General features: G+C 40.9%; 1 protein-coding gene across 2 annotated transcripts in view; it reads right to left on the bottom strand.

The window, feature by feature from the left end:
* The window catches only part of PIK3CD (phosphatidylinositol-4,5-bisphosphate 3-kinase catalytic subunit delta), a 912,023-nt gene that overhangs the window by 173,206 nt on the left and 714,452 nt on the right, over nt 1-24,365 (bottom strand). For both annotated transcript variants that reach the window (XM_044063126.1, XR_006363658.1), the window contains exon 15: nt 20,469-20,590. In XM_044063126.1, coding sequence (XP_043919061.1) covers nt 20,469-20,590 — 122 coding nt within the window. The remainder of the gene's footprint in view (nt 1-20,468; nt 20,591-24,365) is intronic.

The following is a 24,365-nucleotide window of genomic DNA, read 5'->3' as shown; positions in this document are numbered from 1 at the left end:
CATCTGGCACTAGACTACCAATCACTGGAGGGCTTGGGAACTGCTTTTCAACAATCACCATGGGATTGGTCCTTCTATTTTGCTCCTTGTGAGAGAAGGAGCAGAGGGACATTATATTATTTCTGAAGACTGCTGCTGTATTTTCAGACTATTTACTACATTTTCAGCATTTGTTTCAATATAAAGAGCATTTGCATTTCTTTGGTCTAGCTGCTGCTAATTTGTTTTGAAATTCCCTTTATTGTATTTCATTTACTGAACTTACACTTCATTATTTAACTGATTGCTACAATTTTCTTTTCTGTTGCTATAAATTAGGTGCTTTTACATGGCCCTGTGCCCTTCTACATCTCCACAGAGAACAGCAAAGTTTGGCATCGTCACTTGTGATCGAGAAGTATTTGCACTGAACACAGTACCATCCAGGCAAAGATAAGTTATTTTACTTGATTTCCTGCACTTGGAGTTCATTATTTTACTGACCTCTACTGTTTTTGCTGCATTTAAAGAGCATTTAAAGTATTTCTGGTGCAAAAATCTCCTATCTTCTCAAGTGCTGATTTCTAAATTGTTTGAATTAAAATCGTCTTGTTGTACGGTGATCTAACCAGGGAAAAAGTTGTTTTGCTGCTGCATTGCACTTGAGGGTTCCTTTTTAGTGTATTTTTACTTTAAGAGGACCAGATCATCCATCTTGTGGCAGAAGTTGTTTGTCCGGTCTGAGATGGGAAGCATTCTAGAAGAACTCAAAGTGTAGTCGTTTATTGACCAGAGGGCTCAGGAGTTGGATTTCAGGTGTTTTCTGTTATAAATTAGGCACATTTGCATGGAGCTGTTCACTATGCAAAGACAGCTGGCAGTGCCCTGTACAGACACAAACACTTGGACAATAATGCTTACCTGTAATAACTAATAAATAGGACTGTAACCTGTAACTTAGTGAGGCACTGCACAGAGTTACATTTAGAGCAGCTAGGCTTGTGCCTCTAACAGCACTAATACCATATCTTAGCACTAGCTAACTCTAGTCCCTAACCCTACAGACCACCTTAGGAGACCTATGTATAAACCAGTCCCCACACCATAATAGCCTACCGTAATACAGGCCCAGACAACATGGATATGCAATTTCCAAATGTTTTCATAGCCAGCTTGGTAGATATAGATATCCTGAGAAAATGTACCAACTGTCTCATGTTCATAGACAGCCCGTACACATACAATTTCCTTGGAGACAAAAATCTCACTTAAAAATTAGGTTGTCAAGAACACACACACTACATCAACCACATATAGTGACCACCACACACACACAGACCATCTTATGCAGAAGCACGACAAAGCAATCTTCCCAAACCTCAAAGACCGCCTAAGCCTACAGCAACATCTATCCTCACTAATCACTAAAGCACACACCAAAAGCAACACCTACCACCACATATGCCTACACCCAATGGACCTCCAAGAATGCCATGAATGATGCCCATAAGGCAAGTCAACACGTTATCCTGTACTCATGGCTTAGGGGACTCCATTGCATGAAACACAGATGCTCCACTCTCAGATTGGATAAGGAGATGATAACAGTTAGTTGCTTATCTGGAACCAGGATCCACCATTATATGCACGGACTCAGGTCATTATGCCACAGGTACCAGTATGATTCTATCATAATCCATGTGGGTATAAATGACCTGAGATGTACCTCACTGGGCTATATGGAAAGAAATATTATGGATCTTTGAATATGTGTCTCAGACAGGTATGTAACTTGCATTGAGCAGCATTCTACTTTCACCAAGGATGATGCCACAGTATGAACAAAAAATAACTGACTTTAACAATTGGCTTAGTCTATGGTGTCATTCCAGGGAGGCTGGGTCAATACTTGTCAGCATGGGAGGACATAGTTAACAGACCATGATGCTTTTTTTGACAAGAATGGCCTGCACCTGTCCCTCCTGGGCTTCTGGATATTGGCTAAAACTTTTCCCACCCCTTTAGAGTCTTTTTTAGGCAATGACAAGTTCACAAAATTACCACCTTAGCAAATAAAACCCAATGGAACCAAAGGGTGTTACTGCTCAATGCTAGGAGCTTTTGCAAGATGCCCTACACCTTACAAGCTCTCCTTACTCTGGAGAATATAGACATCTGTGCCTTTACCAAGACATGGTTTAAAACCAAAGAAAGTACTCTCGCATTGCAATGGTCTAGTGCCTTCCAGACCATTAGCCACATAGGCAGACACTAAAGGTGGAGGAGTTTCGACCTGAATTAACAACAAGTATACATCTAGGCTGGTTAAACAGGATAATGCCCTGGAGTTCATCCATGAGCAAATCACCATAGATAAAGTCCATTACCATATCCTAGCAAGCTATAAGTCACCATCTAGGCCTCAAGAATCCCATAACTGATATCAAGACCTCCTGGAGACACTCACCATCCAACCAAACACTCTATTCATGGGAGACTTCAACTTCCTCTCTATAAACTGGAAAATATGCACTGCTGACTTGCAGGCACAATGTTTCCTGGAGTTTATTAACATCAATATCCTTGTGATAAAGGATAATGAGGGAAACGTACTCACAAGCGAGGAGAGTGTGTTAAGCAGATGGAAAGAGTACTTTGATGGGTTGATGAATGAAGAGAATGAGAGGGAGAGAAGGTTGGATAATGTGTGGATAGTGAATCGTGAAGTGCAGTGGATTAGCAAGGAGGAAGTAAGGATAGCTATGAAGAGGATGAAGAAGGGAAAGGCTGTTGGTCCAGATGACATACCTGTGGAAGCATGGAGGTGTTTAGGTGAAATGGCAGTGGAGTTTTTAACTAGATTGTTTAATGAAATCTTGGAAAGTGAGAGGATGCCTGAGGAATGGAAAAAAAGTGTTTTGGTACCGATTTTTAAAAATAAGAGTGATGTGCAGAGCTGTAGTAACTACAGAGGGATTAAACTGATCAGTCACAGCATGAAGTTATGGAAAAGAGTAGTGGAAACTAGGTTAAGAAGGGAGATGATGATCAGCAGTATGGTTTCATGCCAGGAAAGAGCACTACAGATACGATGTTTGCTCTGAGAGTGTTGATGGAGAAGTACAGAGAAGGTCAGAAGGAGTTGCATTGTGTCTTTGTGGATTTAGAGAAAGCATATGACAGGGTGCCTAGAGCAGAGTTGTGGTATTGTATGAGGAAGTCGGGAGTGTCAGAGAAGTATGTAAGAGTGGTACAGGATACGTACGAGGGTAGTGTGACAGCGGTGAGGTCTGCGGTGGGAGTGACGGATGCGTTTAAGGTGGAGGTGGGATTACATCAAGGATCAGCTCTGTGCCCTTTCTTATTTGCAATGGTGGTGGACAGGTTGGCAGACGAGATCAGACAGGAGTCCCCATGGACTATGATGCTTACAGATGACATTGTGATCTGTAGTGAGAGTAGGGAACAGGTAGATGAGACCCTGGAGAGGTGGAGATATGCTCTAGAGAGAAGAGGAATGAAGGTCAGCAGGACTAAGACAGAATATATGTGTGTGAATGAGAGGGAGGATAGAGGAATGGTGAGGATGCAGGGAGTAGAGGTGGCGAAGGTGGATGAGTTTAAGTACTTGGGATCAACAGTTCAGAGTAATGGTGAGTGTGGAAGAGAGTACAGGCAGGATGGAGTGGGTGGAGAAGAGTGTCAGGAGTGATTAGTGACAGATGAGTACCAGTAAGAGTGAAAGGGAAGGTCTACAAGAAAAAATGTCATGGCCAAAATCAGAAAGAACTACTCTCATAATGGCAAGAGCTCACTAATTAAGCTAAACAGGAAAGTAAGAGCATTAATTAAATGCAATAAGGCCAATTACAAGGTCAAGATAGCCTTTCAGGCTAAAGACAACCAGAAGGCCTTTTACAGCTATGTCCGGAACATTAAAAGTAACACACAGCTGCACTGGTGGTAAATAGTACCGCCTTCACTGAGCAGAAGAAGAAATCTACCGTGATTAATTCAGCTTTAACTTCACCCCCCTACACTCTGCTCCCTTCCTTTCCCTGTGAAATCCTTACTAGTACAACCCCCCCCCCCCAACTATTAACAAGGAGCAGGCCATGGTGGCACTTGCTAAGGCCAAAAGCACATCCTTGATAGGCCGAAACAGTATCCCCGGTTGCCTCCTAAATAGCTTGAGACATGGCCTATCAGAATCACTTGAGTCACTTTTCAACTACAGCCTCCAAACAGGCTATGTACCACATGAATGGAGGAAGCAACGGTTATCCCTCTTCACAAGGGTGGACCAATGACTGACCACAGAAACTACAGACCCATTAGTCTGACTAGTCTAATATGCAAAGCCAAGGAATGAATTATTATAGAAATGATCAGCAAAGACATTGGTAACCTATAGTCACTGGACCCATCTGAGTTTGGTTTTGTCAAAGGAAGGCATGCCTACTTAACCTGGCAGACTTCTTTGAGATGGTCACCAAGGCAATGGATGAAGGGAAAACAGTGCATGCCATCTACCTAGACCTGGCTAAGGCATTTGATACAATACCTCACTCAGGTATTTTTGACAAAGTCAGTGAACTAGACATAAATCCCTACAGAACTTGCTGGATTGACAGCTTGCTCACAGATATGACCCAAGAAGCCAGGATTGGTGACAGCACCCCCACCAAGAAACTGATCACCAGCAGAGTACCTCAGGGCTCAATTTAGGGCCTGCTACTGTTTGACATCTACTTTTCAGAGGTCAAAAGTAATGCCAGAAGCGTATGACTCAAAATGTTGCCAGATGACTGCAAATTGGGAGCTATCATAAATTACCCCATGACATTAACACCCTGCAAGAGGGTCTAACACAGACAATAACTGGTGCCAAAGCCATGGATTCAAACTCAATGTCAAGAAGAGCAGTGCATTTTGGGAAAAACGTCCACTCAGGTTAAATATTCCATCGATAAGACCCTAAGAGTTGACCAAGTGGTTTGGGATATGGGAAAATATGTCCTTTGATCAACACATGGTGAAGGTAATAACAAAATCATTCTATGCCACCTGACTTATAAGTAAGGGTATGGCATCCATTTCCAAAGAACTTATCAGACACATTATTGAGTACAATGTCCCCTTTGGCATGTACCTAACCAGGCATATGCAATAGAAGGAATGCCTGCAGAGGTTCTTCACCAAGAGAATCCAGGGTATTAAGACACTGTCCTAAACAGATCACCTTAAAATCTTATATCTCAACTCAGTCTCCTACAGGTTATTGAGAGACAATCTATTCGTGGCATTTAAGGCATCCTCAGATCCAGCCCCGATGGACGTTTTGTGCAGCTGCAAAAATGAGTAGCACCAGAAATACTAGATCCAAGGATTTAAACATTACTTGCGACATAAATAGAACATGCTGGTGAGACAGATATGTGTCTCAAAGGATCCACATGCTGCGGAATAGGCTCCCCATCTATGTGAAGTGGAGTTCATCCCAAACCCTGTTCAAACATGACCTTGACTATTGGATGGTGACTCAAAAATTCATCCCCATTCTGTCACCCATGTCTCTAATAGACAGAGGCTGACAATAAATATTCCCTAATTAACATACCTCCCACTAAACCATTAGCAACCTGCTAACTAACATACCCCTCTAAACTGACACCCATGATACATAGGGAAACAATGGGGTTGGGTTGTATGGCTAAACTTATAAAGGTCCTGGTGGTCATTAGCATAGTATGTACCTATGAACCTAAGAATAATGACTTACTGTGACTCCATAATTCCTTGTTTGGCATTATGAAGTAAAGGAAAAATCAGCAGCTCACAGGAGTTTTGGTAATTTCATATCAGACATCTGTTTAAGGAGGTTGGCAACAAAAATATATATAGAAAATTCAAGAATCCAAAGCTGGCAACTACTGTGTGTCTTTTTTATTCTATATTCAGACTAAAATACTGAAAAAAACTCAGAAGAAATAAAAGGTCTATCATTGTCCACCAACTCAAACTATGCATCAATGGTTAGCCTCACAACCTCAAAAATGCCCATAACATGGAAAGAAGTAAGGTAGCTTGCAGTTCATGCACCAGTGTTTTAATGTTCTCAAGCCTTCATTCTCATACATTGTTTCTTTTCTGCTGATACTTTTATGCTCCCATTTTTACTTACAACCTTAGATTTTGGTGATTTACTACCCGTTGCATGTATTTTTTCCCCTTAAGGATTAAAGCCTGGTTGGTAGAACTCTAAGCAGCCATTACTCGCGCATACACACACACACACACACACACACACACACACACACACACACACACACACACACACACACACACACACACACACACACACACACACACACACACACACACACACACACACACACACACACACACACACACACACAAGACGCACACACACACACACACACACACACACACACACACACACACACACACACACACACACACACGCACACACACACACATGCACACGCACTCATTCATGGAATACTTAAAATGCCCAGCAACCTATGGCTGCCTGATTTCTGTGTTGCTGTTCAAACCCAGGATACTCCTACTTTTACTATGAAATCATAGAACATGAAAGTTTGCAAATGATTAGTCTCACAACCCTAAAAATGCAAATAGCATGCAAAGAAATAAGGTAGCTTGAAATAAGTTTTTTTTTATTTTGTTTTTAGAGGAGCAAGCCTCCCTGAACCTCTATGTGGGGGGAGGAGGCTAGCCACCATACCACCAAATGTATGTTTACTAAAACCACACTCACACAACTTTGGAGAAAGGAGAAAACACTAAAGAGCAAACAGCAGTCACAAGCAATCATTTTTTTTTTGCTCTTCCATGACCAGACAAGCAACTTTCTCAGTCTATCCCATGGAGCACGAGAGGAAGCCATTACTTTGTGCCTTGAAGTAATCAGACTGGCATTATATTTGTCCTCCTAATTTCTCTGCTTGTTCCACGTCTGTGAAACATTCTCTAAAATATATACTCGTATTTTCAGATTTTCAACATTAAAGTGTCTGCGATCATTTTCTTCATTTAAATCCATTTCCAAGTTTTGTTGTAATAATGTGAATGTAATAATGACACACCTGAGATTATCACTGCATTAAGAGGGTGACCTAATGGTTAAGGTGCTTGCCTTACAAGCCCAAGGTGCAGGGTTTGAGTCTCATCAGTCTATTATGCACAGTTCTGTTCATATTGGAAATCAGACTCTTGTCAAGCAAATTCTACAAAGAGGTAACAACATTTACTCTGAGAACTAGCAGTTGGTGCAGAGGGGGCTAAAGTTATGAGCTGCTTCCTGGGCCAAGCATGCAGGGTTTGATTCCTTCCACCTTCATTTGCCTACTGTGTAATTCTTAGCAAGTTAATTAACCATACAGTGCTGCCAGGTCACCCCTGTAAATGGGCATTTATATCCAGTGAGCTTACCTGGTCAAAAAATAGGTAAAATAAAAAAAGAATAACTGTTTAACTGTAATCCACATGAAAAATGTTTACATGTGTTACAACTTCCATTCATAGATTCATAGATTGTTCCTAGACTAACGAGCCGGGAGGGCTTTCTAAGTCCAGCCATGTTTTTCCAGCAGATTAATGACATCCTTTATCCAAATAAGACATTGAGGGCCAGGCATTTATAAGCTATTTCTGTCCATAAGGGATATGTGTGTCAGGCCCAGTGCAAATTTCCTAGGTTGTACTTAAATTGGGTAATAGACACTCAGAGTCACATGGATGGGAAGCCTGTTTCAAAGGAGGGCAGTCTATAGGACACATACATGTCTCTCCAGAATGTTCTGTTTAACTCACAGACAAAATTCAGATCCCTAGACCTTGTATTTCTGGAACTGTTTGACTTATGTATATGCAGGAGATTAATAAGTGTGGGGGTTTTTTGATGTCTTGTAAGCCAGTCATAGATCATCCCCTCAGTATAGGAGACTTAGTAGAGGGAAATGGCTTTGAGACACTCTACGTAAGGCAGGTTTGTTATGCCTTGTATACTTTTTGTAGGCATGACCTTACTTTAACAAAGCCAAACTGTGATGGGTCCACTGTTTCCAGTTACCTATGTTCTCATTTATCATGTCCATGATGATTCTTTCCTTGGCCTTACATATGAGGCTAGTTAGACATATGGACCTGTAGTCACCCAGATCAGTGTTTGAACCTCCTTTGTGCAGGGGAATGACTGCAGCCATCTTCCATTCCTTGGGCATAAAACCTGATTGTAGGCTCCAGCTGAAAAGTGATTCAAGTAGACCAGAGAGGTCATGTTGCATGCTATTTATTAGGCATCCTGAGATGTTATGGGGGCCCATGAATGCAGTGTTTTTTGGCCTTGGTAAGTGCATTGATGACCTGGTCCCTAGTAATGGTTGGGGGGATTGTGGTATGCAGTATTTCCTTTGGACATTTGGGAGGTGGGGGGCAGAAATTTGAGCTGAACCTGACAAACAAAAGGTTGGCAATGGCCTCCTGTTCAGTGTGGATGATGCCCTTAACAAAACCTCTCTGCATTGTTGCATATTTCCCCTAAGGTTACGGACATAGCTGTAGAAAGCTTTGTGGTTGTCCTTTGCCTGAGAAGCTATTTTATACTTCAAATTCAGCATTTGAAGTATTAATTACCCCTCTTAGCTGCCTGCTTTGATTTGTCAGGGGGCTTTTAGTATGTATGGCTTTGTTCCTCCTATGCTTGGCCAAGATTTTTTTTTCTTTTGTTTAATAACTGGTTGATATTGTGATTCCACTAGGGTAGCTTGTCTTTTGAGTTTGTCTTATTCTTAATGCAAGTGGGCACAGCTCACTCTGTACAGCTGTCAATATGGTTGAATAGGAATTTTGTAAAGAGCCTAACATATGCTATGGTGTTTACTGGGTTTGGAGGTGCTAGGAATTTAACCAAGGTGTTGCTTATTAGAGAGAGGTTAGCCTTGGAATAGTTCCTAAACATTTTTGGTTTCACTGGATCTCTGGATTTAATTTTTATTTTAAGTAAGACTTCATTATGGTCAGGTCTGATGAGTGAAACCATTACATTGGGTGAGGAACAATGATCCCCTATGTTCCTGAGTACAAGGTCAAGGATGTTTGTACCCCTGATAGAAGACTGGACCAACTTTTCTAGGATGTTGGTATTAATGAAGTTTAGGAATCGCTGGGCATGTGCATTAGAAGTGGTGCAGAATTCCCAGTCTATAGAGGAGGAGTTGAGATCCCCCATGAATATCATGTTGGGTTGAATGTTGAGGGACTCTAGTACACTGAGACAGGCAGTATTGATTTCCTGGGACATGAAGGGAACCTATAGGATGCAAAGATATAGTACGAGACCCTGTTTATGGTGAGTTGTACATGTATGACTTCCAGTATGTCATACACTTTAATTAGTCTGGATATAAGGTTGTTTTTAATATAGACGGACACTCCTCCACTTTTAGTACCCTCCTTTTCACTAGATGGTCTAAAAGTGTTAAAGGCATTATAATCTTGCATTTCCAGGGTACTATCCATGACTTTAAACCATGTCTCCGTTACTACACAGGTGTCTACATCCTCCAAGGAGAGGAAGGCTTGCAGGGAATGGAGTTTCCTGTTAAGATTTTTAGCATTGAGCAGTAGTACCACCTTCGGATATTCCTTCTTAGGTTCAATTAAGGCAGGGGATTTGTCAGTTTGACATTGCCTAAAAACTGCACTGTGGGGGTGGAAAACGTCTTTGACAGTATCTCAAAGCCTATAGGGGATATGTGCAGATCATCCCTGGCAATGCAGCATGCTCTGTCAACCATGTCCTTCCAGGCCATCAAATATTGTACCCCCTTGAACTGACACCAGATGCTAAGCCAATTGTTAAAAATTATTTTCTGTTGGTAACGTGGCATCATCCTTGGAGAAGGTAGTATGCTGCTCGGTGCTAGGCTTATAGCTGCCCAAGATACATAATCAGTGAACTCAATCATATCTCACTTCATATAGTCAAGGGAGGTATGTCTCTGGTCATTAACACCCATATGGACTATGACAGAGTCATACTGGTACCTGTGGTTCAATGACTTGAATGCCTGTGTGACTTGACTGATCCTAGCTCCAGAAAGGTGGCTAACCATGACTCTCTCCTTACTCAGTCTGGTGAGGGGGACTTTGTAGTGCCTCACTGCAGAATCACCAATGACCAGGAAATTTGGCTGTGCATTGGTTTGCCTTAAGGGCTTAGTAGTAGAGGCATTGGATAAAGTGTCACCATGTGTAGCTGTGGGTGGTGTTTTAAAAGAGTGTTTACATGATGGCTGAGTAACCCTTTTGTGATTGTGCTGTGCAGGAGATCTTAGTGTTTTAGGAAGGTTACCTGTAAGTGCCTCAGCATAAGTTATTTTATGTGTAGGGCCTTTACCCTGTACACTAGGCATGGTGCAAGTACCACTGGCAACCCCTATAGAATTAGTTTTGGTTGTATGAGAAAGTTTTGCCTCCAGCTTTAAAGTGTATTTACATCTCTCCCATACTTTATCTATTTTCTTAAGAATAAGTGGGGCATACCTCTCAACTGTACAGATTTTTGCCTCATATATTTTGTCAGTTTTTGATAAAATTGTGGTTTTCTGGCAAATTAGTGGCAAACCATTAAAGATTGAAGTTAGAAGTTAATGAAGTACATTTGAGTTTCAGACTTCATACCCTTCAGAAAATTCATGCTAATGCACAACCTGTTATTTTATCAACATTCTAAGTTTGTACGAGCAATATTTAAAATTTGTCCCTATTTTTGGGCCTTTGTCCTACTTTTATTTATTGCTTTGTCCAGATTTCTTGCAGTAAGAGGTTGAGAGGTATGATGGGTTGTCAGTGTACATGAGCCAATTGCTACAATAACTTAGAATACTCATCTCAACCAGACTGGCCACATAGTGAGTTGGGAAGCACATATCCATGGCTTTTGATCATTAGGAGGGAGTGAGTGAAATTTAAATATTGAATAGGTCAATAAGAGAAGGAACTTGATGAGCAATGCTCAGCTATGCAAACTTGATGCTCTAGCAGTTAAAAAAAATCTGTCTAGACAGTTTGGGTATTTTAAAGAAAACTTACACTGCAAGAGATTGGTGTCTGCACAGATACAAGAGGAAATTACACTACGACATATTGGTGACTATACAGATCACTGCTAGTAGGTGCCACTGCGTGGAGAGTAGCAGCTCTAATTAAATACAGAAAAAAAGACCAAAAAGTGCAGATATTCAACACAGAAACAATTAAAGCAGTTGTGACAAAAACAATGCAAAAAACAAGTGCCAAACCAGTGGATATGGTAAGTCTTAGCTTGCTTGTGTGTTATGAGCCAAGCATTGTGCAACTGTGTCGCTTAAACAGCAGAGGAGATTCAATGAAAAAAAAAAACAATCTAGACCCTGTAGACAATCAAAAACAAAAGAGCACACTCTTTGTCTTTACGCAATCCTGGGCCGAAAATGACTAAGGTCCCCTCTACTCTCACTAAAGTGGAACCAAGACAGTTCTAACTAAAGACTACAAAAAATGTCAAAAAGTGCAGATATTCAAAACAGAAACACTCAATTAATGCAGTGAAAAACAAGTGCCAAAACAGTGGATATGGTAATGTAAGTCTTAGCTTTTGTACAGTTTAGCAAAAACCAGCAACACTCTTCTTGAGTAACGTGGTTGCTAAATGCTTGTGTAAGACACAAGTATCAAAACAGTGGATATGGTAATATAATTCTTAACTTTTGTAGAGTTCAGCAGAAACTAGCAACACTTTTCTTCTCAAGTAGTGTGGCTGACAAATGCCCTGGAGCTGATATGTTATGAGCCAAGCATTGTGCAACTGCAACGTTTAAATAGCAGTGGAGATTTGATAAAAAAAAAAAAAAACACAAACAGGGCCTGTGGCCAGTCAAAAACAACACACTGTTCTTTCCTTTACACATTCCCAGGCCAGAAAATGACTCAGTCCCCTCTACTCTCACTAAAGTGGAATCAAGGCAGTTCTAACTAAAGATTGTAAAAATCATCAAAAAGTGCAGCTATTCAACTCAGGAACACACAATTAATGCGGAGAAAAACAAGTGCCAAAACAATGGATATGGTAATGTAAGTCTCAGCTTTTGTATAGTTTATCAGAAACCTGCAACAGTCTTCTCAAGTAGCAAGGTCGGCAAAAGTCACCAAACATCTGAGGCACAGAGATTCAGATTCATTGGTAATGCAAACATATATCCCCTTGTTTCAGTATGTTTTTCATATGAATTTCTTTAACAAAATAGCTACTTTATTTTAGCAAAATATTTTGTACTGGTGGGCAGCCATGATGGTGCAGCGGTTAGAGTTGCTGCCTCACAGCAAGAGGTTCTGTGGTTCAGTCCTCAGCTGGGGTGCCTTCTGTGCAGAGTCTGAATGTCCTCCCTGTGGTCACGTAGGTTTCGTCTGGGTGCTCCAGTTTCCTCCCAAAGTAGGTGGATTGGACACTCTAAATTGGCCCTAGGCATGGTGTGTGTGTGTGCCTTCTGTGGAAGTGGCTGGCAACTCAACATCATAAAACTTTACTGCCAATCATGAACGGACAGGTTATCTGCATTGGCAACCTCTAACTGGGAAAAGCTGAAAGAAGAAGAACTATTTTGTATGGGTACTCCTCTGCTATTCTTAAGAGTTCCTTCTATAAACTTAACAAGCTCGCACAACTTTGTATCTGTCGAATACTTCCCATAATCTATCATGACGGATGCCAGTAGCATAGTTAGGATGGGGTGAGATGGTCAACTGCCCCGGCTGCAAAGTGTTGGAGGAGTGTGATCAACTGATCCTGAGGGCTAATGCAATACTGGCTTTTAAAAAAACAGTATTGCATTTGTGGTCAAACCTGAGTGTGGTTGCATTAAAGTTTTCTCTAGGATGAAAAAGTGAATACTGTCTTTTAACAGCATTCACCCCCTTGAGTAATCATGGCATAGGTAAGTATATGTTTGTGTGTGTGTGTGTGTGTGTGTGTGTGTGTGTGTGTGTGTGTGTGTGTGTGTGTGTGTGTGTGAGTGTGTGCCGGTATGTGTTGTGTGTGGACAGATTAGTCAATTAGCATGACGGGCAGATTATCTGATTCAGTAATATGGCAAAGCTACACAGATAACACCTCAATAGTGGCTCATTAGCATGCCACAGAATTGAAGACTGCACTATTAGAATTGAAGACTGCACTATCAGACTTGTCTTTGCTAATTTTGTACCTACCAACCTATGCTTTGTGATGGCATAGCACTCTACCCACAGCACGCAGACACACACACACACACACACACACACACACACACACACACACACACACACACACACACACACACACACACAGACACACACACACACACACACACACACACACACACACACACACACACACACACACACACGCACACACACACACACACACATATATATTCAGCTGCATTCATCCCTGTACTGACATGCACAAACGCATGTCCACACACACATTCATACCTCCCCATGGCTCCAAATCTGTACCATGGATACTTCTGTAGAAGGAAATGGACAAATACCATCAAAGGACAGTGTTCACTCTTTCCTCAAATGGATTCTCTGGATCACTCTGCCAAGTTAGTCCAGTGCTCTAGCCATTTTCAAAGGATAGCATATGGCTTAGCATTTATTTTATTTCTTTTACATTTGTTGACCGGGAGAATCCGACTGGATGCATGTCCATTTTCAGCGGAGGCCTAGAGAGAAAAGCTCTACAGTTTGTTTAATATACAACTAAGTCATTTAACATATCATCATCATCATCTTCTTTCGGCAGTTCCCATAACATATACAAAGTCATTTAACATATACAGAGAACAAGCACAAAAATAACATTTTAGCTTACAGAGAAAAAAATTTAGCATGCAAATGTAGTAAAAGGACACGTTAGTTGTATGCTCAGTAATATTTACTTGGCCAGTAATATCTTACATGAGAATATACATAATTTACCAAGGAATATGCACAATTTACCAAAAATTGTATTTTGAGTATGGTGGTGTTAGAAAAAAATAGGGAGTACAAAGAGTAGAAGAACATTGTATAGAGCATAGTAAGACTGCTAGTAGCTGAAGTTAGCATAGTAAGACTGCTAGTATATGAAGTTAGCATAGTAAGACTGTTAGTAGCTGAAGTTAGCATAGTAAGACTGCTAGTAGCTGAAGTTAGCATAGTAAGACTGCTAGTAGATGAAGTTAGCATAGTAAGACTGCTAGTAGATGAAGTTAGCATAGTAAGACTGCTAGTAGCTGAAGTTAGCATAGTAAGACTGCTAGTATATGAAGTTAGCATAGTAAGACTGCTAGTAGCTGAAGTTAGCATAGTAAGACTGCTAGTAGATGATGTTAGCATAGTAAGACTGCTAGTATATGAAGTTAGCATAGTAAGACTGCTAGTAGATGAAGTTAGCATCGAAAGACTGCTAGTAGATGAAGTTAGCATAGTAAGACTGCTAGTAGATGAAGTTAGCATAGTAAGACTGTTAGTAGATGAAGTTAGCATAGTAAGACTGCTAGTAGTTGAAGTTAGCATAGTAAGACTGCTAGTAGATGAAGTTAGCATAGTAAGACTGCTAGTAGATGACGTTAGCATAGTAAGACTGCTAGTAGATGACGTTAGCATAGTAAGACTGCTAGTAGCTGAAGTTAGCATAGTAAGACTGCTAGTAGATGAAGTTAGCATAGTAAGACTGCTAGTAGATGACGTTAGCATAGTAAGACTGCTAGTAGATGAAGTTAGCATAGAAGTAGATGACGTTAGCATAGTAAGACTGCTAGTAGATGAAGTTTGCATAGTACAACTGCTAGTAGATGAGGTTAGCATAGTATTACTGCTAGTAGATGACGTTAGCATAGTAAGACTGCTAGTAGCTGAAGTTAGCATAGTAAGACTGCTAGTATATGAAGTTAGCATAGTAAGAGTGCTAGTAGCTGAAGTTAGCATAGTAAGACTGCTAGTAGCTGAAGTTAGCATAGTAAGACTGCTAGTAGATGACATTAGCATAGTAAGACTGCTAGTAGATGAAGTTAGCATAGTAAGACTGTTAGTAGCTGAAGTTAGCATAGTAAGACTGCTAGTAGCTGAAGTTAGCATAGTAAGACTGCTAGTAGATGATGTTAGTATAGTAAGACTGCTAGTATATGAAGTTAGCATAGTAAGACTGCTACTAGATGAAGTTAGCATAGAAAGACTGCTAGTAGATGAAGTTAGCATAGTAAGACTGCTAGTAGCTGAAGTTAGCATAGTAAGACTGCTAGTAGATGAAGTTAGCATAGTAAGACTGCTAGTAGATGAAGTTAGCATAGTAAGACTGCTAGTAGATGAAGTTAGCATAGTAAGACTGCTAGTAGATGAAGTTAGCATAGTAAGACTGCTAGTAGATGAAGTTAGCATAGTAAGACCGCTAGTAGATGACGTTAGCATAGTAAGACCGCTAGTAGAGGAAGTTAACATAGTAAGACTGCTAGTAGATTATGTTAGCATAGTAAGACTGCTAGTAGCTGAAGTAAGTTACTATGAGGAGGTTGATTGAGCATTTGCTGAGGTAAGGAAACAGGTATAGAGGGTCAATCTGGGGGAAGGCATGGGCATTGTCTTTTGATAAAAAGGTGTTCTTTTAGTAGTTGTTTAAATTTAATGATTTATTTTGCTGAGGTAATAGCAGGGGGCAGTGAGTTCCAGATTTTACCTATGTAGTTAGGAAATAGGTAATCACCTGCTGAGTTGTTGGATTTGCTTATTTTGATTAATGTTTTGTCACTAGAGCATAGCGGTCTGGGGTTTTCTTGTAATTTAAGCAAATTAGATAGTGCTGGTATTTTTTCAGGATATAGTAGGAGTTTCTGAGCGAAGACTAGTTGATGGAAGGTATTGAGATTTGGAAGTTCAAGCCAATTTAGTTGAAGTAGTGAGTGGCAATGGTGGGAACGGTAAGGAGCATTTCTGGAAAATCTGGCACTTTGATTGCAACAGGTGTCTAGTTTTGTGATTTCAGTTTTGGATAGGTCGGTGAAGATGGAAACAGCATACAGAAGTGTGGATAGGAGCATCGTTTGAGCCATGGTAATTTTAGTCTGTTGATTTAGGTATGTTTTGTTTTTGTACAAACAGCCAGCATTAGTAATTCTCTCAGACTGTCACATATATATAGTTGTAAATCCTAATGGACTTACTTCAAGGTTTCAGACATTAAGTCTGTCAACTGATTTATTTAATTTTTATTTATTCTTTGTTCACCAGGTTAGTCCCGTTAGGCTAGCAGATTCCTTTAAGGGGAAACCCAAGCTGGTATTTCTACCACTAGGGAAAATTTATCTAGGGCATCAGGGAACTTCCACTACTCTCATTTGATTGGATGGGGAACAGGAAATTCATCCCTGGTTTAGCACCTATATCTGTAATGGACACAGGAAGCATGTAAATGGTTCATCTCCCAGGCCCCTGCTTGTAAATATTCCATCTCCCAAACCCTGCTTACACTTATCAAGGGTACCAGAGCTTGTCAGAGATTTTATTTGATGCATGACTAGGTTTATAAAGGCCCTTGTGGTCGTTAGCCTAGTATACACATATGAACCTATGCAGTGGGATCTTTTACATCTACCTGAGCTACCACCAACTGAAGCAAATGGGGCCTCGGTTTTAACACACTCAGGAGTGCAGTAGCCCTTTATGCTGCACTGTTAGAAATCCACCTGGCTGGTGTCGGAATATAACCTACACCTTCAGCACCAAAGGTGAGTGTGCTACCTGTCATACCACTGATGCTGCCTGAATTTAGAGGTAGTCTTACCGGATGTCTTTTCTGATGCCTTACTGCCATTTGCCAAACACTATATTTTGCTGCATTCAGTCTTGTAACAGTGGATCTTTGTCCTGTTTTCCACTGGCATCTACAATCATGATTATTCGGACTCCTCCCTCATCACTCTGATGATTATTCGGACTCCTCCCTCATCACACTCATGATTATTTGGACTCCTCCCTCATCACACTCATGATTATTTGGACTCCTTCCTCATCACACTCATGATTACTTGGACTCCTCCCTCATTACACTCATGATTATTTGGACTCCTCCCTCATCACACTCATGATTATTCGGACTCCTCCCTCATCACACTCATGATTATTCGGACTCCTCCCTCATCTTATTCCTGGTTTTGCGTCCCTTTAGACATTTGCTAATTAATTTCTACTTCATACTGTCATTATGTCAGTTTTCTTGTCCATTCCTTCACCAACATCACATGTCAAAGGATAAGATTTCCAAAGTTTTACAGCATTAATTAAGGTCACCTTTTTATTCTCTTCCACCATTTCAGTCCACTACTTACTTGCATTATTTTGGTGTCAGATTCAGGATCACATGCTCATAGGAAGTTACTAGGCTATTGGCCCTGCAGCCCTTATAAGCCTAGCCAAGAATTTAGCCCATGTTCCAACAAGTCAACACCCGATGACACTGTCCAGCAGGGACACAGGTGGCATCCCAGGGGTGTATTTTCTGTCCCCCATCCAATTATCCAGGTTGTATTTAAAAAGGGTTATAGGATCATAGGAAAAGAGAAATGCCACAAGCTCTCCATCAGGGAATCAAACCCCAGTCTCCTGCATGACAGGTAGGGATACTCACCACTATACTAGAGAGGAAGACCGCCATCATTTTCATTAGAACTTCATCCAATAATCCTTGGCTGTTGAATTCAGTTATAATATTTATGTTTCAGTTCTACAAAAGTATCTCCAACCATCTGTTCTCTTTCACTGATGATTCCTCTATCTTCACAGCTTCTTCTACTCAGAATTTAAGCGTCAGGAGAATCTCCCTGGTGTCCTGGCCAAATTATCTGAAGCAGTATGAATACCACCTCAAACCTCCCCTGAAAATTTTGTTTGTCTAGTGTAACTAACCAAGTCAACAAAAAAGTAAATAAATTAATAATATACTGATTTAGAGGGTATAGCCCATGAGTTGTAACACATTCCATAGAGGTAATTGTGACTTAAGACCATGGCTAAGGCCTCCAAATCAGAGTCTTCTTCACATGCCTCATTTAAGTTTCACAAATGACTTAGGAACATTAAGCAATCAGGCACTTTTTTCCTTGGCTAAAAAGGTCTCTGTGATGTTTATAATTTACAGAAACTCTCTTTTCAAACTATATCTTAAACAGTGTAGTTTGGAAGCATAGCCTACTCATAATTGCTGTTATGACTGTGGATACGGTTACTGGTACAAATGACTTTTTTCCAGTGATCCAAGTGCATTGTCTGGTTAAGTGAATGCTCAGAGTTGCATACTATGCAAATAGTGACTAAGGGGATCAAACTCAAAACTGTAGTATGAAGTCATTAAACAGTCATTGCCTTAACCTTCTCTGCCCCACTGCTAATATTATACAGAGTATAATGTTGGTGGTGTACTTAAGGTGCACTTTATGAATTATGTATATTTGATACAATAGGTTTGTACTTGTTGGTTATTTGTCTACTGTGACTATTTCTCCTTGCCTACATATTTGTTATAATGGGGTTATAATGGCAGCTGCCCAGTTACAAATTAATAAATAAATAAAACAAATGTCAAAATAAAACTTGTATGCTGGGATTCACGGATGAATATTGCACAGCTAAGTAGTAATTATTGGCCACGTGAAGGCTGTTGGTATTCAGAAGCAATGTATAATGCTTATCTTCTCAGCCCACAGACCACTCTTTGAAGCAGACCTCCAAATGTTAACACTGACTGGGTGCACAGAACTTAAGGTCATGGCTGTACTAGGCTAACGAACACTAGGGCCCTTTTAAGCTTAGCCATGCATCCCAAATCTCTGACAAGTTCTGGTACCCTTGATAAGTGTAAGCAGTTGCTTGGGAGATGAAACATTTACAAGAAAGGACCGGGGAGATGAACCATTTATAAGCCACCCACCTCCATTATGGCTACCCATTAGTGGGAGGTTGGCATAGTGGTTGAGGTATTTACCTTATAGACACAAAGTGCAGGGCTTGATTCTCACATGGGTTAAATGGCTAGGCTTTAAATGGACCACAAGGGCAGTTAATTTAGTACAAACCTATGAGCATAGGTGCCAAGCCAAGGATGAATTTCCTGTTACCCATCCAATTGTCCAAGTTACACTTGAATTGGCTTAGGTAGGAACTCTGTTTCACATAGACCCTGTTCAGAGAAGGGGTAGTCCTTTTCAGAACAGGTAATTCCATTGCTGTTTGTTTTGTTTATATTCAGGAGGTCCATCAGGGTGGGGTCTAACAATGCCTTGTATGCCAGGCATAGAGCTCCCCTCAACATTCTGTAGGAGACACAACACAGGGATAGGGTTTTGAGACAGTCTGAACAGGATATGTTATTTACGCCTTGCACAGGACATGTTACTTATGCCCTGCACAGGACATGTTATTTATGCCCTGCACAGTATATATTACTTATGCCCTGCACAGGACATTTTACTTACGTCCTGCACAGGACATGTTATTTATGCCCTGCACAGGACATTTTACTTACACCCTGTATTCTTTTAGTGAGGATCCTCTGTGGTTACTCAGATTGTTGGATATGCCTGGTTAGCCAGGTCAAAGTAGGCAGTGCGAACTATTCTGGCCATGTCCATTGCTTTGGTGACCTTCTCAAAGAAGTCCACCAGGTTTTGTAGGGATTACCTGCCCTTGACAAAGCCAAGCTGTGCTACATCCAGTGTCTGGAGGTACCCTACATCATTAATGATCATTTCCATGATAATTCTTTCCATGGTTTTGCTTCACACTAGTGAGACATACGGGCCTATAGTTTCCAGAGTTTGTAGATGGCCTATCTTTGTGCAGAGAGATCACAGTTAGTGTCTTCTATTCATGAGGCATGAAGCCTGTTTGGTGGCTGTGGTTAAACAGTGATTCCAGAGGGCCTGATAAGTCATATTTCATGTCATTTTAAAGACAGCCTGGAATATTATCGGGGCTCATAGATGCAGCATTTTTGGACTAAGAGAGAGAGCATTGAGGATCTGTTCCCTAGTGATAGTAGGGGGAGTTATGTTTGATGGTATTTCCTGGTGGGAGGCAGGAGAGGAGAGAGGAGTGAAGTTAAGAGTTAAATTTGCCAGCCAGTAGGTTTGCTATATCTTCTGGTTAGGTATACGTGACTTCATTAACAATGAGCTCTACATAGAATTGTGTATTGCCATTCAATATTGTGGACATAGCTAAAGAATGCCTTGTGGTTTCCCTTGCCCTGGAAGCCAAATGTGTATGTGTGTGTGTGTGTGTGTGTGTGTGTGTGTGTGTGTGTGTGTGTGCACATGCAAGTGACATTGTAGCTATTGTGGTTACAGCTATGCTCTGTTAAGTAATATTTCATAATAAAATGTACATACCTTAGTTTTCTTAAACATGAAACTGCAAATTCATTAACATAGCGATCAGGGAAACTGTAGTCCAGCAGTTCCAGTGCATTCAATGTTGGTAATTCTGGCCAAGAACGCATGAGAACTATCATCTACAAAAAGTAAAAAATACAACAATCAATACAGTGTGATGAAAGGCAGTAGAAACAGTAATGCATTTACATAAATCTTGAAATATTGCTTGTACCTAAAAACAAAGCACATTAAAATCAGACACCAGAACAAAATACGTAGAAGCAGCAGCTTTTTTATAGGCATACAAACACACCCCGGTGCATCATATTTGGTTTGATCAGAGTAAACGTTGCACAGTTATAGAAAGTAAAAGTTTAAAGGCAAAGCTCATAGATAATCTGCCATGCAGTATGTCATGCACAAGGATGATGTTACAATGTTACAAAGAATCAGAGTTTTGTAACACTTGAGGAGGCTGGATTTCCTTTGCATGAAAGGAAAGCTCTGTGACAAAGAGTATTATGCACTATTAATTTAATAAATTAGCAAAACAATTGCATGATAAGTAACTGACTGAGTTTACATCTAATCTGTACTGAAATATGTTAATTATCTGAGAAGAATTACCATCTGAACTTGAAAACAAGGCTGAATGAAGCCCATAACAATGAACACAGAGCAAAATCTCACAAATGTGCATAATGCCAACTGCAAATACTTGGATTCAAATTACCAAAATAAATAAATAAATAAATAAAAGAACTAACTAAATACTTTAAACATACATTGGCAAAAATTTTCACATCAAACAAAACAATATAGCAACATTTTTGGAGAGGGGATGAACCCCCACGTACCTCACACCAACCTTGCTTAAATATACTAACTTTATAGCTACACAGCTGTGAGGAAAGAGAAATCATCTTAAACAGCAAAAGCAATAATAATAATAAATACATTCACTCAGTTTCTGATATTCCCTTTAAATCATTTAGTATTATGAAGAAACCATAAAACATACACTATCAAATTTAGTCGGTTTTCCAAGTCAGAGGCCACTTATGTACCAACTCCTTCACTCAGCGCTTTCTGGAATTAATAAATTCCAATGCCCTGGATCAGCTTATCCACACCCCCACCAGGGGCAACAATATCCTAGACCTAGTCATTGCCAACATGAGTGACTGGTGTTCCACACCTGAAGCCAACTCCTCGTTGGCTGGATCCAACCATAAGCTAATCACCCTAGATATCCACATTCTGCCCCCACCCCCCCCATTAAGGAAACCACAGTAAAAAATTTCTCCAAAGCCAACTTCATGCTTCTTAAGACAGAAGTGGCGAACCTCATGACACCCATGCAGATGGACAATATAGTTACGACTGCTGAATTCTACACAAATGCACTCTATAAGCACTTACATGAGTGCATGGATCATGCTATCCCAAACAGAACCAAGATGCTATCTTCCAAAAAAAGGAAGCCAATGTGGTGATCCCCTGCCATAAACAAACTCTACAACAGAAGGAAGAAACTGTTGCAAAAGAGAGTAAAATCCCATGAGTGGAGGAGCTCCCTGGTCAGCCTCAGTAAGAAGCTGAGATCTCTTATAAGATCCTCCAAAGCTAGTTATGAAAACAAAATCACCACTGATTCTAAGGACAGCCACAAAGCATTCTATAGCTATGTCAAGAATCTCAATGGCAACACTCAGATCTGCTCTGAATTACAGCACAATGGCACAAAAATTACAGAACCAACTGATATTGCCAACATCCTGGCAGATAGGTTCAGTGCTAACTTTACCCCCCCTTACCCCCTAAAGGGCCCATGTCTATACAGGAAGAATAAAGAGACCCTGTAATCACAACTACACAGGTAAAAGAAGCACTCTCTAAAGCCAAAAACACAACATTCATGGGACCGGAAACATCCCAGGCTGTGTTTTACACGAACTTCAGAACGAACTGGCTCCCTATCTAAGCACCATGTTCAATCATAGCCTCACGTCAGGCTTTGTGCCCACTGAATGGTGCACAGCAACAGTTATCCCACTCCACAAAGGGGGAGCCACCATGGATCCTGGGAATTATCATCCTATTAGCCTGGAACGTATCATAATGGAATTCATAAACAAAGACATTGATAACCTCCAAACTCTGGACCCCACCCAGTTTGGGTTTGTGAAAGGCAGATCATGCCTCCTGAACCTGTGTGACTTCTTTGAGGCAGTCACCAAAGCCGTAGATGAGGGTAAGGTGGTTCACACAGCCTATCTTGGTCTCACCAAGGCTTTCAACACCATCCCCCATTCTGGAATTATAGCTAAACTCACTAAACTAGGTATAAATCCCTATGTCACAAGATGGGTTGCCAACTGGCTCACTGACAGAACCCACACCCTAAAAGCTGCAGACTCCAAATCTGACTTCAAACCAGTGACAAGTGGAGTACCACAGGGTTCAGTCCTGGGACCTGTCCTGTTTGGTATCTACTTCTCTTAAGTACAGGCTAACACAGAAGGCCTCTGGCTAATGAAGTTTGCAGATGACTGCAAACTAGGAGCTATAGTCGAGTCCCCAAATGATGTGGACATCCACCAGAAGGGCCTCACTGAGACAGCTGCCTAATGTCAGAGCCATGGCTTCAAGCTCAATGTCAAAATGTGCACTGTTATCCCCTTTGGTAAAATCTCTGTACCCATGAACTATCACATAGGTGGCAGTCTTCTTAATGCAGAATGTGTGATAAGAGTCCTTGGGACCCAGCTGGACAGTGGTCTCTCCTTTGATAATCACATTGCACAGTATACTAACCTTGAAAAAGGGCATAGCAAAATTCATTGAAAATGGGTGGCGAAAGCCAAACACACTCTGGCTAGGCTTATAAATGCCCTAGGGCAGATAGCCTAGTATGAACCTATGAACCTATTGCCACAGTAGTCAGGAAATCCTTCTACGTGGCACACCTCATCACAAAAGGGTTCTCATCCATGAAAAAAGAGGTCATTGTTCTCCTCTACTCGACACTCATTAGACCCAATTTAGAGTACAACACCCTTTTGGAATGTACCTCAAAAGACATTTGCAGCAGCTGGAAAGGCCACAGAAGTACCTCACAAAGGTGATTACTGGCCTCAAACAGATGCCCTACACTGACTGTCTCAAAAAACTCCAGCTTTACTCTGTAGCATATCGCCTACTCCGAGGTGATCTCTGCCTAACATATAAAGCTATGTCAAACCCAGAGCTGTTGGACATGCTACACCTAAAGAAATCCCAATCCCTCCAAGCTACACGATCTTGGGACCTAAACCTTGTCACCACAATAAACAGGACATGCTGGAGGGATAGCTTCCTGTCCCAGAGACTTCCTATTCTCTGGAACAAGCTACACATCTATGTCAAGTAAAGTTCCTCATTAACACTCTTCAAGAAAAATCTTGATGAGTGGATGGGAAGTAGGAAATACACCCTGGGGATCACTTCTGTGGCTCTGCTTGACAGGGGCACAGGAAATTAACTTTCTTGGGTTGGCATAAGCCAGGGAACTCTGTTAGCTAGGCTTACTTAGGCCCTTGGGCCGATAGCCTAGTACCTACCTATGAACCTATGAACAGTGCCTTCCTACCTGACAAATGCAAACATTTGCTATTTGTACATTGGTAATGGAAACTGCAACCTTCATGGCTTCAGCAAAACAACATGCTCCCACTGACTGCGTAGTTATCTGGTCGATACTGTTACTTTCTCCAGTATCTCATATCTAGCCAAATGTGTATGTTTTCAGTACATCTTACCAGCATTTCATATAATCAGTATGTGTTGTTCAACCACACCAAGAAAGAATGATATTGTTAGACATTTTAAACAATGATGGAGTAAAATTTAGATTAACTCAGCTACCAGTAG

This window comes from Protopterus annectens, chromosome 2.part1, assembly GCF_019279795.1.
Source record: "Protopterus annectens isolate FY-2018-M chromosome 2.part1, PAN1.0, whole genome shotgun sequence".
NCBI lineage: Eukaryota > Metazoa > Chordata > Ceratodontiformes > Protopteridae > Protopterus > Protopterus annectens.
The sequence above is the reverse complement of the archived record's forward strand: the minus strand, read 5'-3'. Positions and strand labels throughout refer to the sequence as shown.